A 23,919-nucleotide genomic window follows, 5' to 3' on the forward strand; every position below is an offset into this window, starting at 1 on the left:
AAAAAAAAAAAAAAACACATCTGGGATTTTATGAATGTGATTTTGGAATATTGTCGAATAATACGATGATGATACTGAGACGTTTTGTTCAGCCACATAGTCCTCACAAATGAACGCCCCTTTTTGATTCTCGGAGTGTAAATTGAATTTCTAAAAAACCCTAATGTTAAAGGCTGTAAACGGACTACACTGCGGTCGCATGACAAACGTCACCAGCGCTAAGCGTCTTACTACACAATGAGTGTACACGTTTTCCACAAACTGATAAATGTACAGGTTGTAAAGTTAAAACAGTAAAGGCGGAAAAGTGGGTAGAGTCTCCATGTTCGGTGTGATGACGTCTAATGTCCGTGACAACTTCTGTAGTGTCAATTAGCCATTTGTTAGCATCTCGTGATGTGTTCACGTTCGTAGAACAGAACGTGTAAATATCGTGATTGATCCGTCGTGATTAAATAATTGCTTAATTAATGATTTATAAAACATGTGATTCTTTACTAATACCTTAAATATCAACTACCGTGTAAATAATTAGACTATGTGTTACTGTTTTTGCGAGAATAAAATGAATCATACAACAGAATAAGTTATAAAAGCTGTCCATCCCCGCTGTGCCGCTTGCTCACAGCTCAGGTTCATTTACCTCTGACAGCACTTCAAACACACTGTAAAAAGTGTCCATTTCAGCACACCAGTCGGTGCTGTGGCTACTGTAAAAAACTGATTCCGTGTCATATTCTTTGCAGCGTGCTGCACAGCTCCACCCACACCGTGTCGGACGGATTACACTTTTTAACTCTTGTATGAACACTGAAGGTCCGTCTGTTCCAGGAGCAGCTATCCTGACATTTACCCAAACATTTGATTCCTTAAAAAAACTGTCCGACTTGTTGCGTTGAACCTGTCGACTGTTGCTCGGCGCTGTTCGGGTCCAAAGTAGGCTAATGTGTCCCACGCGGCCGCTGGAAGTTACTTTAAAGTCTTGAATGAATCCGAACTGAGGTCCAACTGTGAAGAGAGGACATTATGTCGACACGCATGGAAATAAGTGAATAACAGAGAGCTTCTGACCTCCTCAACACGGTCCGGGATACAAAGGCTGTCGTTGAGGTAAAGTATATGTTTGAGTGTTTGTTTGTTTGTGTGTGTGTGTGTGTGTGTGTCTCTGGGTGTGTGTGTACGCACGCACCATCGGATTATCTTCATATAATCTGAGGAGCTGTCACCTGGCACTGTGTTGTGTTTGTTTTGTTTTGTGAGCGCTTGTGGGATTGATCTGAGTGGTCTGTGCACTTTGAATGTGTTTTTTGATTTGTTTTTCTAATGCTTTATATATATATTTTTTTTCAATCAGTTGTTCTGAGGACCATTCGTCATAAATTGAAATGATTATTATGGCCAATGTCAGCACAGCATTGTGACGGTATAATATCACCCCACTTTCTCCATAAGGGTACATGTAAAGTGTTGCCATGTTTTTCTCTTGCGTGGTGGCTGATTGACAGTTGTGAAATAAGTGGAATTGCTTTTGTTTACTGGACTTCAGTGACACCTGCTGCAGAACTGAACACTGTGTGGGTTACTTGGGTCCAGAAACACAGAGGCGATGTCAGCATAGATAGAAAATAACATGAGCTTTTTACATAACCTGAACCGTGGACACCATCTCTCTGACATGGGAAACACTGACATGATGAGAGAGAGAAAGGTTCTGTGGTCAAACTTCGGCTGAGAGTATTAATTTGTGCCTTGAACATGCATATCATCTTATATACATAGTTTCATATCACAAAAAGCTTATCAAGGCTGATTTACTTGGATAAAATCGCGATAATTTAAGTTGATATGTATCTATATATTTCAAAATAGATGCTAGAACTGAGTAACAAAATCAAATATCACAACGTGTTTTACCAGAAAACATTATGATCCACATCACGACAATATTTGTTGGGATGACTATATGTACAGTACTTTCACAAACCATCAACACAGTGAGATTTTTGTTAAATAGTCATCGGTAAAAATGGATGTAATGATGAAGTTGGTATAGACGATTATTAGAACAAGTAGAACAGTCTGTGAAGTTCAGTAAATGGCATCACTTTACAATGCAGCCTTTAAAACCAGGAAAAACACAACGCTTGTGTCATATATCGTCTTATAACGATATCCAGAATCTAAGACCATATATAGTCTTGTGTCGCGAAATTTATATACATCGGTATTCTAACCAGCCTTTTGTGATTTCAGCATCTTTGCAAATCAAGCTTTAAAAGTCGAGTCATTTGTCCTCCCACCTTCTGATTAGTAGAGGACATACGGTATCTACCTACCAGTTTTCCTATCTGTATCTGTATCTGTATCTGTATGCTGGCTTTCTGCAGCACCACTTCCTTTAAGGCTCAGTTTATTTGATAAATCAGAGGTTGAACTGGTAGGTGTTGCTTGTGCAGGGCAGGAGAACAGGGCCTCTGTGGAAGAAGCAGACGCTCGTGTCTTCTGACCACCTGATGGATGCAGGTCAGCGCCGAATGATGAAGCATTTACTGAACTAAACCGACCGGCTTCAGCAGCAGCTTTGTCTCCAGTCCCTGCCCTCATACTCCTCCCTGTGGGTGGATAATGAGCGCGTGGCACTAATGGAAACTCTATTTTGGGCTAAATCCACTGAAAGATTAAGGATACTATTAATGCATGCATATATAAATTTTATGAAGGAGTGAAACGATGGAAGCCTGGAAAGAGGCGACAGTGACCGAGATAAAAGGCTAATAATAGACCGACATGGCGGGTGCTCTGTGGCAGTTGGTTGGCTGAGACTTAGTGGATTATTGTATTATTATTCATGGGGTGCATAATTCTAACTCCACTCACAATGCTGACACAGCGAGTGGGCTGCAGCCTCGGTGGGGTGTCACCATTAACCAGGTTATCTGTGGGAGACGGCGAGACAGTGAGGAGAGAGGTGCAGTCCTGTCAGGTACATGGCAGGTTCAGGAGAAGAAGAGATAATAGGAAATACATTAAAAATTAATAGCCCATTAGACCTGAGAGCCCAATCAGCTGCACACTTCCGGCTACTGTATGTGCATCATTAAAGCGGCAAACCTGCTGACTCACGGAGCAAACTTCATAAAACACACTGTACTTCTAACAAAGAACGCGGCTAGTAGCACACTTCTAAAGCTAATGTGTATTTTCAGCAGGTTCATGCAGGTTCATGAAAACTCACATTCACTGAGGCCAGAGTTCTTGTGTCTGCTGTTCACGGTCTGCATGCGGTCTCCCACAGTGGTTTCACTGTAAATAGAACTTGTGTTGAAGGCGTTCCTTCAAAGGCAAAGGTAGTTATTGCTGCACATCTTGTCATTAGCAGATTAACCTTTTCTTCTGTCAGGTGTTGATGGAAACCTGGGATATTTTGTACGTCATTTTCCGTCTCTTTTATGATATTTTGTGTTGCAACAAGCATCGCCTTTATTCTTTGGCCATCCCCAGTCCATATAAAACATCTATCACGGCATTAACCCTGATAAGAAAGTCTAATATGGGAAGGGGAACTTCTCGCAACAGCGTCCTTTCACTGTTTACGTTTTGTACCAGACATGATTTATGTGGAGTTATTTTCAGTTCACTGTGAATAAGCTAGAAATCACGCGGCAGTAGAGCAGTCAAGTGTCTCAACCCTGACTGAATGGACGTAGCTTACCCTTATGATGAGCACAGCTCCCTGATGATAGCACCGCGGTGGACAGCCACAGGGAAACAATAGGCCAACCTAGCTGGAAAAGGCCTCTGTGATTTCAGCTCCAGTTGGCCCTTGTTTGAGGATGGGGTCAGGATGTGAATACTGGGAATCTGCCAGCTCCCCTTAATCCAGGAGAAGGCTCCCTCAGGCCTGGGAGTCACCACATAATCACCAGTCAAAAGTCAAATGCCGCGGTTCTGCAAATGTACACATAACCATTTTCCTCCTTTTAAAGATTGTTGTATAGATTTTGCTTCACAGCGAATCTAAAACACACATTCAAACTGGTCCTGTGGGGAAGCCTTAGTAGGCATGTGGCAGAATACCCAACAAAAGTGTATTTTTGTATTTTGTGTTTTCGTGCAGCTGTGGAGCATACAGACATTTATTCTTTTGGCATGTAGTTGGGTTCGATTTTGCCATGAAGTGAGATTTTTTTTCTCACTTTCTTTAACATTGCTCGGGTTATAGACATGCATCATTTTGATTAATTTCTCAGGGAATGCATGGATCTTGATGAGGCAAAGCCAGTGTTAAGTATTTAGGTGGTGAGTAGTGGATACAATTTGATGTGGATCCCAGTAAAAATCTGGATCTAGCAGGTTTGAATAATGTTTAGTTTGATATCGTATTATGCTGTGTTTGAATTAAACAGAGACTATTTGGCCTTGGCAGAGGTATGCGGTCTACTATGCGTCATTCTTGTTCTATATATATTTTTAACCCTGGATGAGGGATGAAGCCTAATTTGGTCACGTTTAACTTTCTAGCGCCATCATAAAGTCAAATGTTTGTTTTGTCCAGTACTTGCTGACCAAATGCCTTTCAAAACCAATGACATTTCCATCATCCTCAGCCGTACTTTGAGTGCAGTTCTAATAAAAACATTAGTATGGAAACAAGCTAAGCTAAGATGCTTAACATTGTGAACATTATACCTACCAAGCACAGTCATTGTTAGCATATTAGCATTCTGAGGATAGCATTTAGCTCAAAGCACTGCCGTGCCCAATGGGGTTTTTCCACCAGAACTTTTGTCCGCCACCGAGTCAAGCCATGCCACGAGTTGAGCCTAGTTTGGCTGAGGACAGACCCTCTCAGGTGCAGGGCCACAGATCGGCCCATGTGGGGCACAAGTGACCGGCACGAGCCAACCCTTGATGACCCCGTCTTCCCCTCAAAAAAGCATGGATTGTTATACTCAGGTCATGTCAGTGTAGGAAAGCGAGACAGTCCTTTTGCGTACAGATCCCAGTGATGTTGTTCTTACTCTGAACCTCTGTGGTTCTTGCAATTAAGTTCCATTGACCACTACACAAGACCAACGTATCATCAGGTAAAGACACAGCCCCAAGTAGGTAGCCCTGTTGTAATCAGAATGCTAATCCCTGCCCCGGTGTGCCAAGTTAAACCGAGTCCAGCCAAGCCAGCACATGTGTCTGGAAAAAACCCCATACCTGCAGCCTCACAGAGCTAGTGTATGGCTTCCTTTCCAATTTATCGTGTAAATCAAAAGTTATTTTCACTGCTTGCTTTTTTTGATTCTTTAGAAATTTGAGGTGACATGGAAACAGTGACAAAAGGCCAGACACATTAACCCAGACCCCCCCGTCGTGTTGTAATCTATCTGTTCACAGATAAGGACGAATGAGCAATTTGTTTTCTTACCGGACTGTTGACCAGGAAACACACCCTTATCTACCTCTATTTGTCCAGGAAATTGCTTTTCATTGCTGCCGTATATCAATAAGATGATAAAAAAAAAATGTCACCCATTTTATTTCAGCTGATTTTTCAGCTATGCTCTGTTTTTGGTCTAGGTGATGAGTGCTTCTCCATCTAGAAAATTTCTCATCCTCATGGTTTGGTCCAGGCACATGGCAGGATTTACAGTGGTACCTACAGCACCAAACGCTTCTGTTGTCATAAGCAGTATGCCCCTCAGTGGGATTCAGTCTCTAAGCTAATAGGTTGAGTGACCTTAAGCTCTCTTTCCATGTCTTCTTTTTACACTGGTTGAAATGAGAGAGGTAAGCTCAAGAGGCGAGCTCTCCATTGTATGAGTTTTTCATTCTAAAGGAGCGGCCTGCTTACGTGTGGAGGGTTTTTGGTCACTGCCATATCAAGAGCCACACATTTCTCTCACACCGTTTAGACATTCCATTATACGTGAGACTGTTTGTGCTTGCCTTACGTTTTAATATTGTTGCATCACCACATTGATGTTGTTTCAATGCCCCTCATATGTATCTAACAAGACATTCTAGAGCCAATCCGGTGTCTCCAGCGGCGGAAAGCAACACCTATGATAACAGTGGTTTCCTGCTGGGAGCGAGTGGTTAGAACATGGTGGTTATAACTAGCCCAGAGACACTGCGCTGCACTGCACTGACACAGCTTAAGAGGTCAGTGTGTTTACCAGAGAAACTACAGCTCAGCGTCTGCTGTTTCACCTCCCCTGCTGGCTGTTTGTCTAACAAACCAACAGCAAGAAAAACACAGACACTAACTTCCCAGTCTTGCCAGGCAACCACTGGACATGCAGTTATGGTAATAACAGTCTAGCTAGCTAATTCTTGCTCTCATTTGTGGTGTGATTAAACAGTAAGTTCATCAGAGCCCACTGACCTCCCTCCCTTCTTGTGGCTGTCCGGCAGACTACCACCACCACAGAAATCTCTGTCAAATGTATTCAGCTCCCGTCTGAAAGCTAATTGGATGTATTCAGCATGATGTAGGAGCACAAAGTTGTCAAGTCTTTCCTCACATAAAAACAAGAGATGCAAGCCAATCAGAGGCAGCGTAGGGAGGGGGATTCACAATAACATGCCCACTGTGACAATGCTAACATGCTGATGTTTGTCTTACGTTTACTGGCTTCACCAGTGTGTTTGCATTCTGGCATTTGCTTACAAGCACTAAACACAAAGCACTGCTGATGCTGATTCAGTTTTACAGGTATTTGGTCATAAACCAAAGGACAGGACAAATTGAAACTTTGACCCGAAGGTGTCGCCAGATGAAAAGTGAAAGCAAGTCTCCATCAAAGTGGTGGAACGACATTTCCATCCATAGAGCCATGCTGCTAGAAACAAACAAACATGACATGACGGCCACTGAGGTGTTTTATAAACAGAAAGGCGCTAAAGGTCACTGGAGCTGGGAGCTTGTTCCCAGTATCCAGCTTCATTTTTAGAAGTCGTATAAATAACAAATATGTGTGTAAGTTACATAGGCTAAATTTATGCGAGACGTACTGCTGTCCGTAAGCTTTTTCATATAGAAATACTTAAAATAGGCAAACAAACAAAAGAAAACACAAGAGCAGTACAAGACCCTGAAAATAGACGAGCACAGCCCCATTTAATTTTAGAGAGCCATGAGAAACAACATGTCCTGTGCCAAGACATTTTTACCTGCCACCGAGGCAACAAGCCTTTCTTTTTGAGGGCAACACGCTGACTCCATCTCACTCTCTCTTTTCACTGATGTTCTTTTTTGTTAAAGGATCAAGTCATACACATAGATAGTTGTCCTACTGCCGATGCCTTTCTGTCTTTTTCCATTGACATACATTCTTAGATTGTGACTGTAAAGCACATACCATGTTATTATGTCTTTCCCAGACATGACTAACTGTTGAATAGTGTGTTGACTTCCACTCACAGGTGTTGTCACTGCTAACAAGGACCAGGACTGTCAACATATTCACAGTGTTTAGTGAAAATATACCTCAGCAACATGACGTGACATGCCATGTTGATGACAAATGTAATTGTATGTACAAAGACTGAGCTTATGCTTTTAAAAAGCTTGTTCTGTTTACTAACACTGTGATCTTCCCCAGGGTTCCCAGTCCTGTGTGGGATGTTAACAGACTGGTGGCGCGTTGTGGCTGAAGGAGCATGGTGAAACACCAACCCTTACAGGTCTATGAGAAGCAGGTCTTTGTGTCCTTTGTCACTGGGATCTATGGTTGCCGCTGGAAACGCTACCAGCGTTCCCAAGACGACAGCTCCAGGGTAAGGCAAAACCACAGATCATTGTGGAATATGATATATGCAATTATATGCAGTATTACTTGTTGTTTACTGTAGTGCTATTGTTATTATGCATGTTGAAGTATCTTGGCAGTTTGCAGATGGATGATCAAATCATCAATCTTTGGTTAAACTTGGTTATTGTTTAGAATGTTTAGTTAGCTGGATTTCAGTTTCCTCACTTTGAGAATGGTCGACACGTTTTTCGGCACAAACTATTCTGCTGAACAAAAGTAGTCACGTGGTCTCAAATATAATTGAGCAAATATGAGAAACAGTATAAAAGAGCTTGAATGAAATACTCCTCATTTGGCAAAATGTGGGTTTAAAAATATAATGTGTGCATTCTCGAATCAAAATGTCTAGACATGACTACACCATTGTTATATATTTTGTTGAGTTTTGTACTTACATTATTGCACATTTTACCAACAATGTTCGACAAGTTCATGAAAGTTATTCAAGATGGCGTTTAATATGGTCACCAGTCAATGGCATTATGTCGATGGATGTAACGAGGGAAATCTGGGTAACAATTAAATGGCGTGGCTCTTCTGGAATTTCCAAATGTTATGGGCACATATTCAAGTCATTTTGCAAGGGTTCTGACAGTCGACAATGTACTCGTAGTTTAACAGCTGCTTCTTTCACAATGTAAGCTTATGGGAAAAAGTAATGTTCGGACAGTCTGCATCATGTGACATTTCAATGGCACTGTTTGGCTACTATCTAAAATGTATGTCAAAGCTTGTTCCTGGGAGTTTGGTCATCAGGCAACTAAATGAGAGAGTGAGGAACAGAGTCGACGAACTAGCTCACCAGCCATTCTTTTGTTTACTATTATATTGCTCACTCGTGGATACAGTTTCAGGTAGATTTTCATCAGTAGTGGATGTTATGCAATAAAAACAACAATTGAGAGACCCCCATACACTGCACATCTAGTCATCAATATCCGATCCATGACAAAGAGAGACAATGAATCTGACCGCACAATCATTGCCAGCTTTCAGTACTTCTTTATTAGTTTATAGCACTGAGGTTTGATGCCCAGTCTTATCCTAAAACCATTCTGCTATGTTACACTAATGTGTTTGGCAGAAATCTTTTTTTACATGTTTTAAATGGTCTCCATCAGAAGGCTGGCACCACTGTTGGCCAAGCAACTAGAACATTGTAATCAATTACTGATGGCTACAGCACTCATGGGAAAGGTCATGACATTTCTTCAGTAATTAATCAGCGACAGTAATGGGTTGCAACTGTACTGTCGTGTTTTAGCCTGGCTTAAAGAGCCCCACATCTGCAAGACACACAACTCACATCTGTTGCACAATCCTGATTCAGGCAGACAGGCTGGGATGCTGTGTGAAACATAGATAAAACTGAATGTGATCATTTACTCATTTACTTATCCTTTTTTTAACATAGGCACAATTGAAAACAGTTCAAAGACAATATATATGACAAGGTAAAATATGGTTTGGACAACTGCCAGGCCGAGTCAAGCCCATGCTTCTAACACCCCTATCACTCTTAACACTTGACCTGTAGCCGAAGAAGGAAAGAATAGTCTATTATAGAACCATGGTCATTAAGTTAATCATAGGTGTATCAGCATACGTATTTAGAGTGCATCTGTTAAATGCTAACGCAGTCTTAGTTGTAACCTGGCTTACAACTCATCCTCAGTCCTCTGGAATGTTGAAACAGATATGTAAGAAAATTTAAGTTGCAGTCTTAGAGGATAAAAACGGTACTCTCCTGTATTTCCATGCTGTATGCAGGGATCTGGTAGATAAACTTTTATGTAAAGACAGTAGATTGAGTGGCCGTGCAGCTTACTGTGGTGGGCAGCAGAGCAAAAACAGAGGCTTATAATGAAAACACAATCCTGCTGAGGCTGCGCTGAAACCTGATCGCGCCTCAGGAATAAATGAACTATTTTCCATTTTGGTGGTACTGAAGGCCAGAAAACAGGTCAAGCTTTGTGAGAGGGAGCACAAAATTCCACTTTAGTGACCTGAAGTGCATCACACATCCATTCATTTTAATTATGGCATTCCAGTCTTCTTTTGTACCCTGTATGTATGATGATTTAATCCCAATCTTCTTTTGTTTTTTCATTAAATTCCTAAGTAACCCCCAGACCAGATCCTAGTAACTGGGGGAAATGATCTTTACGGTGAAGCCAATAACAGAAGTAGTGCAGTGTTTGGATGTGGAAAGCAGAGCCAGGCACCCAGCTGTGTTGGAAGCCCACTGGGCAGCCACAGCTACTGCTGCTGGGTGTCTTCTTTATCACAAAGAGCCAGCGGCTCAGCCATAAATTAGTCAGTTTGCTGAATGTGTGAGGCTGGCACTGATGATGTGCTGACCAAGAGGAAAATACAAGCACACAGATGCCTCTTTCCCCTCTCTGTCTTCATTTACAAAGCTGCATGTAGTCACACACACAGTGCTTGCACATAAGCAAGAAAGGTTAGAATTCATGCTCTGAAATGCTGTGTGTAACTTAGTGATGACTGCATTATTAACGACCACAGCGCTGCTTTGGGTTCCAGGCTTTATGTATTGTTGTACATCATCAATACTCTGAACCTCTGCTTCTCCAAAGGCCCTTTAGGCAAGTCTGATGACTCGGTAGCCGTCTTGGCAATGCCCCCAGGACAGCTATTTAGGACTAACAAGGCCAGCCTATTATGTAAATCAATGGGGACAGAACCATAAATTCACTTTCAGTGGTCATCACCAGTCAAATCTGATAAAAACCTGCTTAAAAAGTTTGTGGACTTTCCCTCAAAATAAGATTTAAAGTAAGTTTGACGCCACCAACTAGCTTAGTCCAGAGTGCCACGATGTGATCCTGTCAGCTCATCCAACCAGAGCACTTAAACAAATGCAAGAGTTGAACGTCTAATGTTTGAATAACCTCATCTTTCTTGGTGATCTTGTAAATTCCTGCTGTTCCGTTTGTTATTCGGAGTCCATCTGCAGCTGCACCAAATTGGTTGAAACTTTTGTGAATCTTAACTGTGCATATGTGTCAGTGCAACAGCAGGACTGGCTGATTCTTTTACTGGTAGGACTGTTTTAATTGGCTTTTGGGGGTAAGAGGCAGGATATGTAACATCAAGCCGCTGTCTCTAACATAACAGACTTAAATATTCATAATGCTTGAAGTGGCCTTGGCATTTTGGCCCAGAACAACATTACACACGTATCACAAGATTGTTAAGAGTCAGTCGACACCAGATTGTAGCTCGAGTGAGAGTGAATTTTGGACTGAAATTTACCTGGTGCCTAGAAACACAACTGAATGTGTTACTAAGTTTGCTAACACTTCTGCAAAATCAACTTTATAACTTGATAACATCTCATTATTTGGTTTAGAGCTTGATGTGCAGCCTCTAACTGATTGAAAAATCAATTTATGCATGTTTTTATGAAACCCCCTTGTTAATACTGGCTCTTTTTGATTATCAGCACCTCATGTTTCCTTTATCTTCTAGAACACATAAGAAAATGATATATGAGACACTCAGGTGATACAACATGCAACATACAACTTCACAGAGGACATTCCATCAACTTGTTAACCACTAGGTATCAGTGGTTGAATTCTCGTTCAACTTTGTTCTAAATGTCCATTTAAATGTAACCATATACTTGTTATGAAATATATATATATACTGCATCACTATTCCTCAGCCATTCAGTTTTCCCTTTCTATCCTGAATACACCCATGTCCACTTGCTTTATCAGTGTCCATGCTCAGCCAACACTGACCTTGTCTGATACAGGCCAGGAGGTAGAGGTTTGTCATACGGTGAAGGCTGCGCATACTGTGGATCAGGATTTATGAGCGCTGTCAGAAGTTGGGTACCAGCAGTTGTAATTCAAAAGACGGACGAGCCATTGAAGGCCATGTAGCACTCAGGCGGAAGTGTCAGATATCACAGAGCTTCCCTGAAAGTGACTTGTACTGCACAGTGAGGGTGGCCAGCTTAAGGTTGGAAAACATCATAGAGAGGTAACTCCCACACTTTAGGTGAATGGATGAAAGGTGTAACAACATCAAACATATTCGGAATTGAAAACAAGACAAAGACAATATATTGAATGTTTTCCTTTATCAAGTTCAATGAGTTTTCTAAGTATCTCCTTAATCTGATGGCAGCAACCCGTTTCAAAGAATTTGGTACAGGAGCAACAAAAGAAAGCTGTGGACTGCTCCAAACACACCTGTTTGGAACCTTCCAAAGGTGAATGGGTTTATCGGTAGCAAGCCATAGAATCATGATTGGGTAGGAAAGGTCCGCCAGTCAAATCTGTTAAATGGGCTTTAAAAGTTCTGTGACTTTGACTCCAAATAAGGTTTAAAGCACATTTTTTTTCCAAAGGTTATACATATAGCCACCATGTCTGACATTACAGACTCCTCTATTTAGAAAGATTTAAGTTGTTTGTCTCCTCTCTCATAAGGGTTCTGATTGCGTTCTACTTTCACTTACATTTTTACACAGCATCCCAACTTCTTTGTATACCTCTAGCTAGATTGTGTCATGGAGGGCAGTGTTGCAAATCGAGTGATCAAGGCTGTCTATACAGGGTTTAGAGGCCTCCCAATTTCAGGAAAATGTACAGTATCCTGTCATTGTGATGATGATATAGAATGACATCTATGGTGACAGAAAGTGTTATCTGTACATGTCACCTCTGTTCAGTGGTGGTTTCTGTTGGTGGAGGTGGAATATGCAGGCTCACACGGGCAGTTGAGTGCTGAAAGTCCTTTGACAGTAGTCAGAGAGTAGCAGACTTCCCCTCGTCACCTTTTTATTCACCTCAGAGATTTTCTCAGCCAGGGATTACTTGACCTTAAACCCTTCTCTTGCCCCTCGTCACCTCCTGCCTGGAACTGGAAATGTATTCTACCATACAGGTGGTCTCTGGACGAGGCATATAGATACATATAGACAGTGGAGAATTTAAGAAGAGGTGTCTCTCTCTCTCTCTCTCTCTATATATATATATATATATATATATATATGAGGGAATTTTATAAATTGATGACTTCTATAGTACACAGTAGTAAAAATAGATTATAATTATAACCAGAGTCATAAGCATCACACATTTTGGGCGGGGGTCTGACCTAGTTTTAAAAATTCATGGATACTATCTTCACTTTTATTTGACTCGCGAATCGTTGAATTGACCAAGTGGTTCTGGCTGACATCCAGGTGCCAGCTAAACCAGTTGAAATCAGCCACTTCCACTGTCATGTTCTAACTGCCTGCATCAGATTAAATGATGTTCCTGGACACATATTCCCAGCCTCTCCATTCCTGTCTGAACGTAGGGTTAAGGTTCGGGACCTTTTGCAAGTCCTGCTTCTTCGGTGCAGCCATTTGCTCTTTACCTGCACGCTAATTATCTCCCAGCCTCTTACATAAGTCGCTGGAAATGGTGAGTCCAAGCATGGCGTGCTGCAAAGCTGATCAATGCTCAACAGGACCTGTTGACTGGCCTATCATACTCTACACCTCCCCTCACATGGCATTAGCTCCTAATCCTGTTAACTACTGAAGGGAAGAGTCCTTGAGCGCTGCACAAGCTCTCCTCTGTACCTTTGTCCCACATGTCAAGCCGGAAGACTCTACAGGAAAGGGTGGGAAAGCTTTTGATGAGAAAACATTTAATAACACTCACAGTATACATACAGCATGCTATTCTAAACATCTGTTTTTGTCCTTGTGATATTATGGAAAAATAACAGGAAGTCATCATGACTAGAACATAGAAGAACTTGGTCGTCAGCCTAAGGAACAAAGAAAATATCGCCGCCAACAGGATCTCAAACCAAAAAAAATCCAAATATTTGCTGTGTTCGGGACATTCCTGGGCGTCAGAGATTCGAGAGAAAGATGGTTGACTGTTGACTGTCATTCCCGAGTCCAATGTTTTGGGTCGGTGGCTGGCAAAGTATCGAGGAAAGAGTCTCAACAATCAAACCGTCTCTCTCCTACATGCTGTATGTTCCTAAACAGCAACCGACAAATCCTGCATACTATGCCTTTAAAAACAACTTTAAACCTGTATTAATTATTTTCCGCCACTTGGACGCAACAGTAAGAAGCTGTGAACACAATATCGACATGTTATCACCTTTTGAAGTTGATTTGGTAACCGAGTGAGCAAACAGATGCTAATGTACACATCTGGCCTTTACGGAATATCATTCATTTGATCTCTGCTGAATATAAGTCCAATATTTGCCCTTATAAATGGTCCGACTGTCGCTATAGCGCCATTCAGCTGACGGGACCTGCAGTGTGTGGTCATTATTACCGTCCTTTGCATTAACATAGTCATCTGCAGGCCCACCCACAGAAATGACTGGGCCCCTGATGCCTCCAATGTATACTTCATTCATATCAACTAGGGATACACGATATATAACCGAAATTATCGGCCCCAATAATGGAAAATTTACATAATGGGTTATCGGCAGATAAAGAAATGATAGCCTATAATACAAAGCCAAATTGCAGTTAATGCAAGTGCACTTGTTAAGTCAATTGTAGCAGAGTAATCAGCTTATTTTTTAAATACAAAAATGTGAAATTATTATCGGTTATTGGCATTGGCAGAAAAAATCACCATCGTGCTTCCCAAACATCAACACAAGCAACACACACTTTTTGTCTTCCTTTTTTCTCTGGTATTGCAATTTTATTTGCAGGTCCTTGCATAGCTAGGAAATTCACTCCAGAATTAGCCAGACTGATAGTGAGGATCAGTACATTTTTCAGGTCCCGTGGCCGGCTGCACTATCAACAGTGCACCCAAAAGAAACGACTCATGTCATTTTTTTCAGGAGAGTTTTCATCATGAAACAGGCTGCGTTTTACTAAAGCACCAACAATAAAATGTCTGTTTTTGTCATGATACTCGATACATGATGTTCAGATTAAAATGTGATTGTCACTGCTAATTTGTGTTTACCTTTGCAGTGGGAGTGTACATGGTTCATCATCTTGTGCAGCTCTTTCCTTCTGCTTCTCTTCTGGGCCTACTTCTGGTCGGTGGCTCAAAATGATTTCAACGAGTTCAACTTGTGAGTCATTTGTCTTACTACGTGACTGTGATACATTGTGACCAAAAATAAAACTTTTTCCAGACGAGGTTGTGAACAGCTGGATGCAGACTTACCACATCAGGGTTGTATAGAGTGTTCTTGGTGGTACTAGGCTGTATAGCTGAGGCCTTTTTGGCAAGAATGGACTTGTTTTGGTATCAGCGTGGATCAGTCAAACTTTAACTTTTCACACTGCAGGTCCGTATACAACCGCTCCGGAGTGTGGAAGGATGAGACGATCCCCCTCCTCGCCTCCACCACTGTGGGATTCAGCTACATCACATTCTTATTGGTAACAGTCTTTTACAAACCCTTAAATGTTTACAAATCTGCGTTTTTGTTCAGTTATGATACAACTCACTGAATCTTGCTTCTTTTTCAGATCTTGGCACTTTTCCACATATCCCTGGGCCAGCAGCTGAACCTGTACTGGGTTCACAAGGTGCAAGGAGATTCACATCTTCAGTTTTATTTACCAAGTATTTCCTCCATACACACAGTCATGATAAAAATCTGACCTTGTCGATGTCCATTTTGTCTCTACAGATTGGAGTGTCGGCGACGCTGCTCACCACCATCTCTGGTGTTATCACTGTTGATGACATATGGAGAGACGAGTGGGACATCCTGTTTGTGTCACTGCAGGTTAGAGTCAGAATGACTTGAAGCTGACTGCATGTTTGTGTTTTGTTGTTCTGTTTCCAAGCATGACTTTCTCCACTTTTATTCAAATGAATCCTCTGAATGATGGATTTCGAGTGGGATTTTGATTTCATAAGTGATATTTGTTGTTAAGATACACAACTAAGAAAAGATCGCATGTGAAATCACTAATTTTCCTGGGTGGTTAAGTCATCTGATTTTTCAATTTTACTCGTCTTTGTTATTTCCTGTCCAGTCTTCCCTGGAATAGTTATATTTTTCTGGGAAATAACATTTTTGCCAAATCTTAGCTGAGAAGATCAGTACCCCGTATAAAACTTCCCATTAAAAAGACAGATGATTAGCAAGCAATTGAATTTAGCGGGTTAGCAGTTAGCTTAGCACAAAGAAGTTAAGTCACTGCTCCCAGCCAAGAAGTCCTGAATATATCATGTCCTGTAAACCACCTACTTAGTGAGCATTACTGGTGTTGGCCTGCAGATGTTTTTTGCCTCATATACACCCAAGCTAACTGTATCTTCCCTGTTTTCACTCTTGATGCTTAGCTAAGGTAACCAGATATACACCAGATGCAAGAGTGGTCTCAATTAGGTTGTTATGGTAATGTAAATCCAGTCCAAACTGACATATTGTACATATTAACGACAAGAGAAACAACATTTGAGTTGTTAAAGAACTGCTGCATTGTGAATTGGCAAGGACGAGGCATCGTGTCTAAAAATGTGCTGAAAGCGAATTAACACTGAAAGTGAATAAACCAACATCTCGTACCATATTTCTGAAGTCTCTCCTGATGCCAGATTGCCTCTAGACTCTGGGAGCACTGGACAGGCCTCAGCTGTTGTGAAGTTGCTGAACTGTGTTAAACTCCTTTCCTCACATAATTATCTTTCTATTTCTCCAATAACACACTTAAAAGGGCTTTGATCAACACACTGTGTATCTATTTCTGGTGTATTTTCTTTGTTATCTAAATGTTGACAGAGTTGAACTCGTTTTAATAACACAGGTGTTTTATATTGTGTTGCTTTGTCACCAGGCCACTGCACCTTTCCTGCACATTGGAGCCCTGGCAACAGTCACAGCTGTCAGCTGGTTGATAGCTGGATACGTGATTCGCAGGGAGAGATCCAGTAAGTGTTGACCTGTAGTTCAGGTAAAGGTTCCTGTCATCACCAGGACAGATTTAAGATTTAGATTTCTCTGGCTTACGCAGAGCGGGGAGGGGCGAAGAAGAGCGTTTCTTTATGATGTACAAGCGCAGCATTATCTGTACCTGATCAACCAACTCAGTTATACTTATTCGTATCAGCATGTGGATATTTTTGATATTTCAAATGTTGTGTGGTGTGTACAATTCATTTTCAAGTGTTTTCTTGTATTTGTATGAATTTTCCAGTATTAGCTTATTATAGGAAGGAGATTAACAAATGTGCAAACCAACACAGACAAAGCTAAACATTTCTCCTTTTTAAATTTATTTTTTTTCATTTCTCACAATTATTCGATGTAGTGAGATGAAAAGTCAAAGAAATGACTCTCAAAACCCTCCGTCCACCTCTCAGATTTCCAGATCATGGTGTTGCTGGTCTACGCCCTCGTCCTCGTCGCTCTCTACTTGGTGCCGCTCACGTTCAACTGCCCCTGCATCATGGACCGCCACAGACTCAAACCTCGACCAGACATCATTGGCCGGCGGGGAGCTCCTATGGTGAGCTGGTGCTTTGCCAGACCTCACTGTCTGATCCAGTTAATTGTTCAAATAGATGTTGCAGCTCTGTGGGAAGAGCTACGTGTAGTCTCTGCCAAGACCTGTCAGGTGTCCATTTCCTGCTGGTTCTTTGGATACAAGTGTACAAACATAATTCTGGAGAATTTTCTTTTACCTCAACATCCCGTACTGATGGATCAAATGGTACATTTTTACATTCGCAGACTGAGTGTGTCCACGCCTCTGCACTACAGTATATTTCACACAGCAGTGTGGTGTTCAGCTGCAGCACACGAGCTTACTGTTATCAGGCTCAGTAAGCATGAGAGCCGACAACACCCTGAACTGCCATCTCACAGCTGGGCAAGCAAATACTGTTCCAGATGACTGGCCATAAACAAATGTACAGGGATGTTCAGAGCAGTGTTCTCCTGCCCTCCAAAGGCACACACACTCACTCACACACACCTGCAGTACACACAAAAGACATGGATCACAAGGGATGCCTGGTTTTTCATCTCCCTGCAAAGCACCTCAGCTGTGGGGAGCTTCTCAGGAATCACAGAACTATGAATCTGTTTTATGACTAAGAACACCAAATCAGAACCAACCAAACGATTCAGATATTGTTGTCCCCCGAAGTCACAGTTGTTTTTGATGATTTTACAAACACAATCGCAGACCGATCACATCCAGATGATAGAATAGACCATGCGTTATCAGAAATATGGAGATTAATTTATTGGAAACTAGAGCTCTTCTGAATATGTATCAGTTTGGAATTGTATTGCAATTCACTCCGAAGTGGCTAAAGACAAAAAAAAAAGCACATACACAAGATAATGTATACATTCAAATGTAAAGGTACATTGCCATGGCTACCTCACCAGCGTCAGAGGACTAGTTGGCTGTTTGTCCATTTTAATCTCATTTCTTTATCTCTCTGTTTCGTAGTTACCACAGTGTTTTCATGGAAGTTATATACGCCTTTTTCTACAGAATAGCATTTGTTTTATTAATGTAAAACAACAAAAATCTGAACTTCAGTTTTGACTTAAAGGGATATTCCGGCGTAAATTGAATCCATGGTGTAACACACCGTGACACCGAGTAAGACTCCCCCTCGAGAGATCAAGTTTGCCGACCGCTAGCTTATGTAGTTTTAGCAACCTCAGAAAAGACCGCACGTTAACAATACACTGCAGTCAATACAAATAGGGTCCCTGCACATAGTTCGAGGCAACATCTGCTAGCTTTGCTGGATTTCTACTGAAAAGACAACACAATTTACAACTCTCCTGCAGCAGATTGCTTCGTTGTGGGGAAGCCCTGACGAGTCGATTACCGAGTGCAGTAGAGTTCCGCAGCTCAAAGATGAAAATGTATGATTATTACTCTATGGAAATGCAATCAAAGTTCATATGTGTCTTGCCTGCTAGTTTATAACAGTTATTATCGAGAGCTGACAGGGAAAAGAACGGAATTGAGCATTTCTAACTGCACTCAGTAATCGACTCGTCAGGGCTTCCCCACAACAAGCGAGCTGCTGGAGCTGCTTCAATAGAAATCCGGCAAAGCTAGCAGATGTTTGATGCCTCGAACTATGTGCACTGTATTGTCATCGTGCGGTCTTCTCTGAGGTTGCTAAAACTACATAAGCTAGATACTTGATTTCTCGAGGGGGGGGTCTTACTCGGTGTCAGATTAAATTTACACCGGAATGTTCCTTTAATATTGGTAATTGTGGTAATTCTCTCTTTTGGAATTGGGAGGTTTTAATACTTAACTATGAAAATAATTGACATAAGTAAACCATGTGTGGTGAATAGATACATGATAAATAACTAGGCACGGTACTTAATTTGGACTTTTGATACTTTAACTCTGTCTTTTATATTTCTGCCCCTCACCTGTGATGTGTGTATTCTACACACTGTGACTGACAGTGTCCTCCTGTCTGTCTCCTCTCTGCTCTAGCTGGCTCCAGAACACACCGTGGTGTCCTTCAACCGAGCCCTGCAGCACGGAGCCAGCTCCCTGGAGGCAGACGTCGCCATCAGGTTGTTAACAACACACTAAGAACATTTTAATCTTGGGTTATTATAATGAATGAACTTAGTATAATCTGAAGTTCCACATAGATCTCACCAATACATAGCTTGTTTGGTAGAAAAATGTATATTTAATGAGAGATGCAGACCAATATTGTAGGATTTCTTCACCCAACCTGGTGTCGCATCTTTGAAAGAATCAGTCTTAGTTGATTTTCTTCTCGTGCCATCTCTGCTTTTTGATGTTGATGACAATTATTGTCTTCATTTTACCAAAGTATATGCCACATCATAATTGAAGTTGTGAAGTCAAAACATTTGCTGACCATTCTGCGTCTTCCAGTGTGGACGGAGTTCCCTTCCTCATGCGAGACCGCACCTTGAGACGAACCACGGACGTCAGTAAGATCTTTCCAGCCAGACAGCTCGATGATGCTTCTCTCTTCAACTGGACAGAGATTCGCTCTCTGAACGCAGGACAGTGGTTTTTGAAGGTACAGAAATCCACTTCACCTCTGCTCACCCTGGTTTGTTAATGCAGATTCCATCAGAGCATTTTTTCCCTCTTCACTGACGCCACATCATTCACCATGCTCAAAAAGCTGGTGCATAAAGTGGAACAAACTTTTCTCCCCGAATGTTTTTCAGAATATCATTTCATACCTAAATGCACTGAAACCTTCATTTTTAAAACATGCTTAACCTTTATGTTGTGTTCCGGTCAAATCTGTCCGATTTAAAAGTTTTATCTCTGAAAAATGTACTTAATTTGATCAGACTGACCTAAGAGTCCATGACTTTGTCCACAAAGAGGATTTCAACACACAAAATGAATATTATTTATTTGCATACAATTTTGTGTATTTTGTTCAACTTTTGTACACTCTTGGTGTTCCCGGTCAAAAATGACCAGTCATTAGAAATGAATGGGGGAGACTACAATTAGTGTAAAAAACTGATCTCAGGTACATCCTCATTTGTCATATGGACATACACACACATGCACACACACACACACACACACACACACACACATACCACACACACACACACACACACACACACACACCTTGGTTCCCAGGCAACCACCACGGGAACCTTAGCCCAGTAGAGTCTCTCTCCCACGGGAAAACACCTGTTCTCAGAAAGTTGTTGGAACATTGTTTCAATAATATTGAACTTTTCTCGCAGCTTTGGTAGCCTATATAAATGCTTTTTTGAGGCCTTGCTCACAGTTCATTGTGTGGCAGCACCATGGCACGTTGATATACCATAAGTGAGGCTATTGATTACATATGTGATCACCACACTGGTGAGGAGGAGAGAGGCCAGGAAACTGACAGTGAGGATGGATTAGAGTAGGAAGTGTCAGAAGATGAAGACGACACAGAATATAATCCAGACCAAGAATTAACTGAAGGGGAGGAATCCAGTGATGAAGAGGATGGCCATGCTGAGGCTGCTGTCACATTCAGGTCAAAGAATGGGAATTTATCCTGGTCTTCATCCCCACCTGAGACCCACCTAACCCTTTGACCGGGAACACGACTAGTGTTACTTTATGTGACTGTATAAAAAAATTAAATGGTTTCAAAACAAATGTCCTTGGTAACTTTGACCCTAAGTAGTCTGTGATAAACAATATACTATGTTTCATCTGATTATTTTCTATAGTCAAAATAATCCAGAAATTATGCTTTTTAGAACTCGAATTCAAGATGTATACGCTCAGATCAGTGAGGTATACAGGCCATAAATAACAAATAGAAGTTCAAAACTTGTAATGTTCACAAGAACTGAAGTTGATAAAAAGATCTAACACAACAAGTAGTGATAATATATGTATTATACAGTTTTTATGATGAGTTTGAATGGACCGGTCATTTTTGACCAGGAACACAAAATGTTTAACATGAAACGCACACAACATGAGGGTTAAAATAAATCTATGCCATAGAAAGCAGTACATTTTCCAATGTTGCAAAATTAGGTTACGGAATGTAATTGCAGTGGAACAATGCTGATTTTAAAGATAAATAAATCCTTAGACAACAAACTGTATTTGTAATTGGTGAAGTGAAGAAAAATAATAACAAAAGTCACGATCTAATTTCATGTTGCAGTAAACCACTCTACATGAGAGTAGTGGATGTTGTATCTTAGTGCCTGCCTTTCTGTTGCTTTCCTCTTCATCCAGAGTGACCCCTACTGGACAGTAGAGACACTGACAGCCAGGGAGCGCAGCAGGATTGGCAACCAGACCGTTTGCAGTCTGACGGAAATGCTGCGTCTGGCGTCCAGGGCCAACATCTCCGCACTGCTCAACATCCGCAAACCTCTGCCAGAGCACCCCCGCAGCCGGAACTGGTTCATGGACACACTGTGGGCTGTGCAGAAATCGGGGATTTCCCAGAAGAGGGTGAGGACTGTAGGTCCCTCCATAATAATACTACAATATCACTCAGAGTAAAGGTGCTGCTTGTAGTATGGTTACCCTAATGCATTACCAGCTGTCACTAAGATTGACATCTGGTGTTTTCAGTTGGTATGCTGATTTTTACATAGTGTGTTTCAATGGAGATACCCTGGGGAATTTACAGGATTGATTTTGGCAACAAAACAGTGAGAGGGTACCTTTCTTTTGGGCGCAAACTGCTGCGAGAATTGAAAGGAAAGCCTACCTAGTGTGGAAGGCCAAGGAAAAGTTCAAACAGAAGGATAAAAAGCACCAAAAAGAAATGGGTTATAGAATGCAGTCTGACTGCATATTTGACAAAAAAAACTAAGATTTATATTCATATTTTTAATTCTACAAGTAGCACCATTTTACCATAAAAGTGTAACATCTCTGGATGTGAAGCACATCCCGCATTCTGTCTGATCCGGGTCTTTCCACGTGATATGTGTTTGTGCCAGGTGACGTGGACCCCCGACACGGACAGGGGGAGGGTGCGAGGGCTTCAGCAGGCCGCGAATGAGAAGCTGTCGGTGGAAGAGATAAGGCAGCGAGGAATAACAAGCCTGACCCTCCACTACAGCAAGGCCAGCCACAGAGACATACAGTAAGAGCAAATACTGCCCTGCAACAAGGAAAGAAAAAAGTCGCAAAGGAGCTAGGAGGGAGCACAACGCCTTCATAATTCTGGATTAATATTAAGTGTTGTACATGTTCCTGTGTGAGTAATGTGACGTCTCGGCTGAGGCTCGTTGACTTGGTCAGTAGCTGGCTGAGTGGATGTAGAAATAGCCAGGTGGGAACAAGCAGTGGAGCAGTATAAAACCTCCTCCAAAGCATCACAGATGTGATATTAAAGGGGAACTCCACCAGTTTGAAACATTAAGATATGTTTTCAGGTGTTGGGTAATATTAAGCTGTGTAAAGCCTTTTGTACGTCCAGAGTACACTAGTGTGCTTTAATGAAAGATTAAAGCACACTTGATTAACCCTGATATTAAAAGTCCAAATTCGGAATACAAGCAACAAAAGGCAGGTAGACCAGCACAGGCCTAAATAAACCAGCAGTCGTTCATTAATGAGACCCAGATGTACACAGGAAAAAAGGTGGGGAAGCAGACAAAGAGAGGAACTGGAAAGTAAAACGTGAGATATGAGGGTAAGCTTTCAACATAAAACAGGAAATCACAAAACAAAAACCCGAACCATGTGTGGGTAATGTAGGCACCAGCTTTTGACAGAGGAATGAGTGGAGAATATCTCTCATTCTTCTGCACGGTATCCTTATTTGAAAGTATACAACAAAATGACTCTTACTCTTTATTAAGATTTTTACCTGTCCAAAATTCAGCAAATCCAACTTACTTTTATCAAATTTGATTAACTGTGCTGCAAAAAAATCAGCAAACGACCCCACAACTTTCATCCTACTTGGATTCAAATGTGTCAAACTTTCATCGGAAATTTGTGAGGAAAAAAACTGCTGCACGCTGTCCACTTCTTGACATAACCTTTTCAACATGTTTTCATTGAAGATAACCTGATGAAGGTCTGAGTGCCGAAACCTTGTTGTCATTAAATTGAATTGCAAGTGAAGTGGACATAACGTATTTCTATGTACTGATGACATTTTGTCACCATTTGATTCAAAGCAGGATGATAGTTGTGGGGTCGTTTGCAGATTTTTGCAGCACAGTTAATCGGATTTGATCAAGGTAAAGTGGATTTGCTGAATTATGATTACAATTTTTATTTTTCTGATTTTCCTAATGTTTGAGCCCTTGGTCTTCTCTTATGCACCTGTCAGTCCTCAGGTGTGCAAAAGCTGTACTGTGTACACACCCCCCCTTTTACCAAGCAGCGATACAAACTAGTTAAATACTCTCAAACACTCCTGTGAAGTAACTGTAACTATTCTGTTTTCGTGGCCTTTATAAAGACAGGGTAAATATCAGACTTACACTGTTATGACCCTTTAAACACATACTTTGCCTCTATCGGGGACACAGATGGAATATATTAGGTTCAATTCTTCGCAGTGTCCCATATTCCTGATTTTTGCAAAACACTAAAAGTGACAATATTGTGTGTGCTAAGAGCAAAGGG

At 41.4% G+C, this 23,919-nt stretch overlaps 1 protein-coding gene across 3 annotated transcripts in view; it reads left to right on the plus strand.

The window, feature by feature from the left end:
* Positions 1–773: 773 nt before the first annotated feature.
* gdpd5a (glycerophosphodiester phosphodiesterase domain containing 5a) overlaps positions 774–23,919 on the plus strand; it is a 29,421-nt gene continuing 6,275 nt past the window's right edge. For 2 of the 3 annotated variants that reach the window (XM_030438965.1, XM_030438967.1), the window contains exons 1-12: positions 774–1,110; positions 7,599–7,773; positions 14,809–14,912; positions 15,132–15,225; positions 15,316–15,375; positions 15,480–15,578; positions 16,636–16,729; positions 17,162–17,307; positions 19,285–19,367; positions 19,702–19,852; positions 21,556–21,786; positions 22,275–22,420. In XM_030438965.1, coding sequence (XP_030294825.1) covers positions 7,657–7,773; positions 14,809–14,912; positions 15,132–15,225; positions 15,316–15,375; positions 15,480–15,578; positions 16,636–16,729; positions 17,162–17,307; positions 19,285–19,367; positions 19,702–19,852; positions 21,556–21,786; positions 22,275–22,420 — 1,325 coding nt within the window. In that variant the 5' untranslated portion in view covers positions 774–1,110; positions 7,599–7,656. The remainder of the gene's footprint in view (positions 1,111–7,598; positions 7,774–14,808; positions 14,913–15,131; positions 15,226–15,315; positions 15,376–15,479; positions 15,579–16,635; positions 16,730–17,161; positions 17,308–19,284; positions 19,368–19,701; positions 19,853–21,555; positions 21,787–22,274; positions 22,421–23,919) is intronic. The other variant, XM_030438966.1, reaches the window with a different exon arrangement.

The sequence above is a fragment of the Sparus aurata genome, chromosome 13 (assembly GCF_900880675.1).
Source record: "Sparus aurata chromosome 13, fSpaAur1.1, whole genome shotgun sequence".
NCBI lineage: Eukaryota > Metazoa > Chordata > Actinopteri > Spariformes > Sparidae > Sparus > Sparus aurata.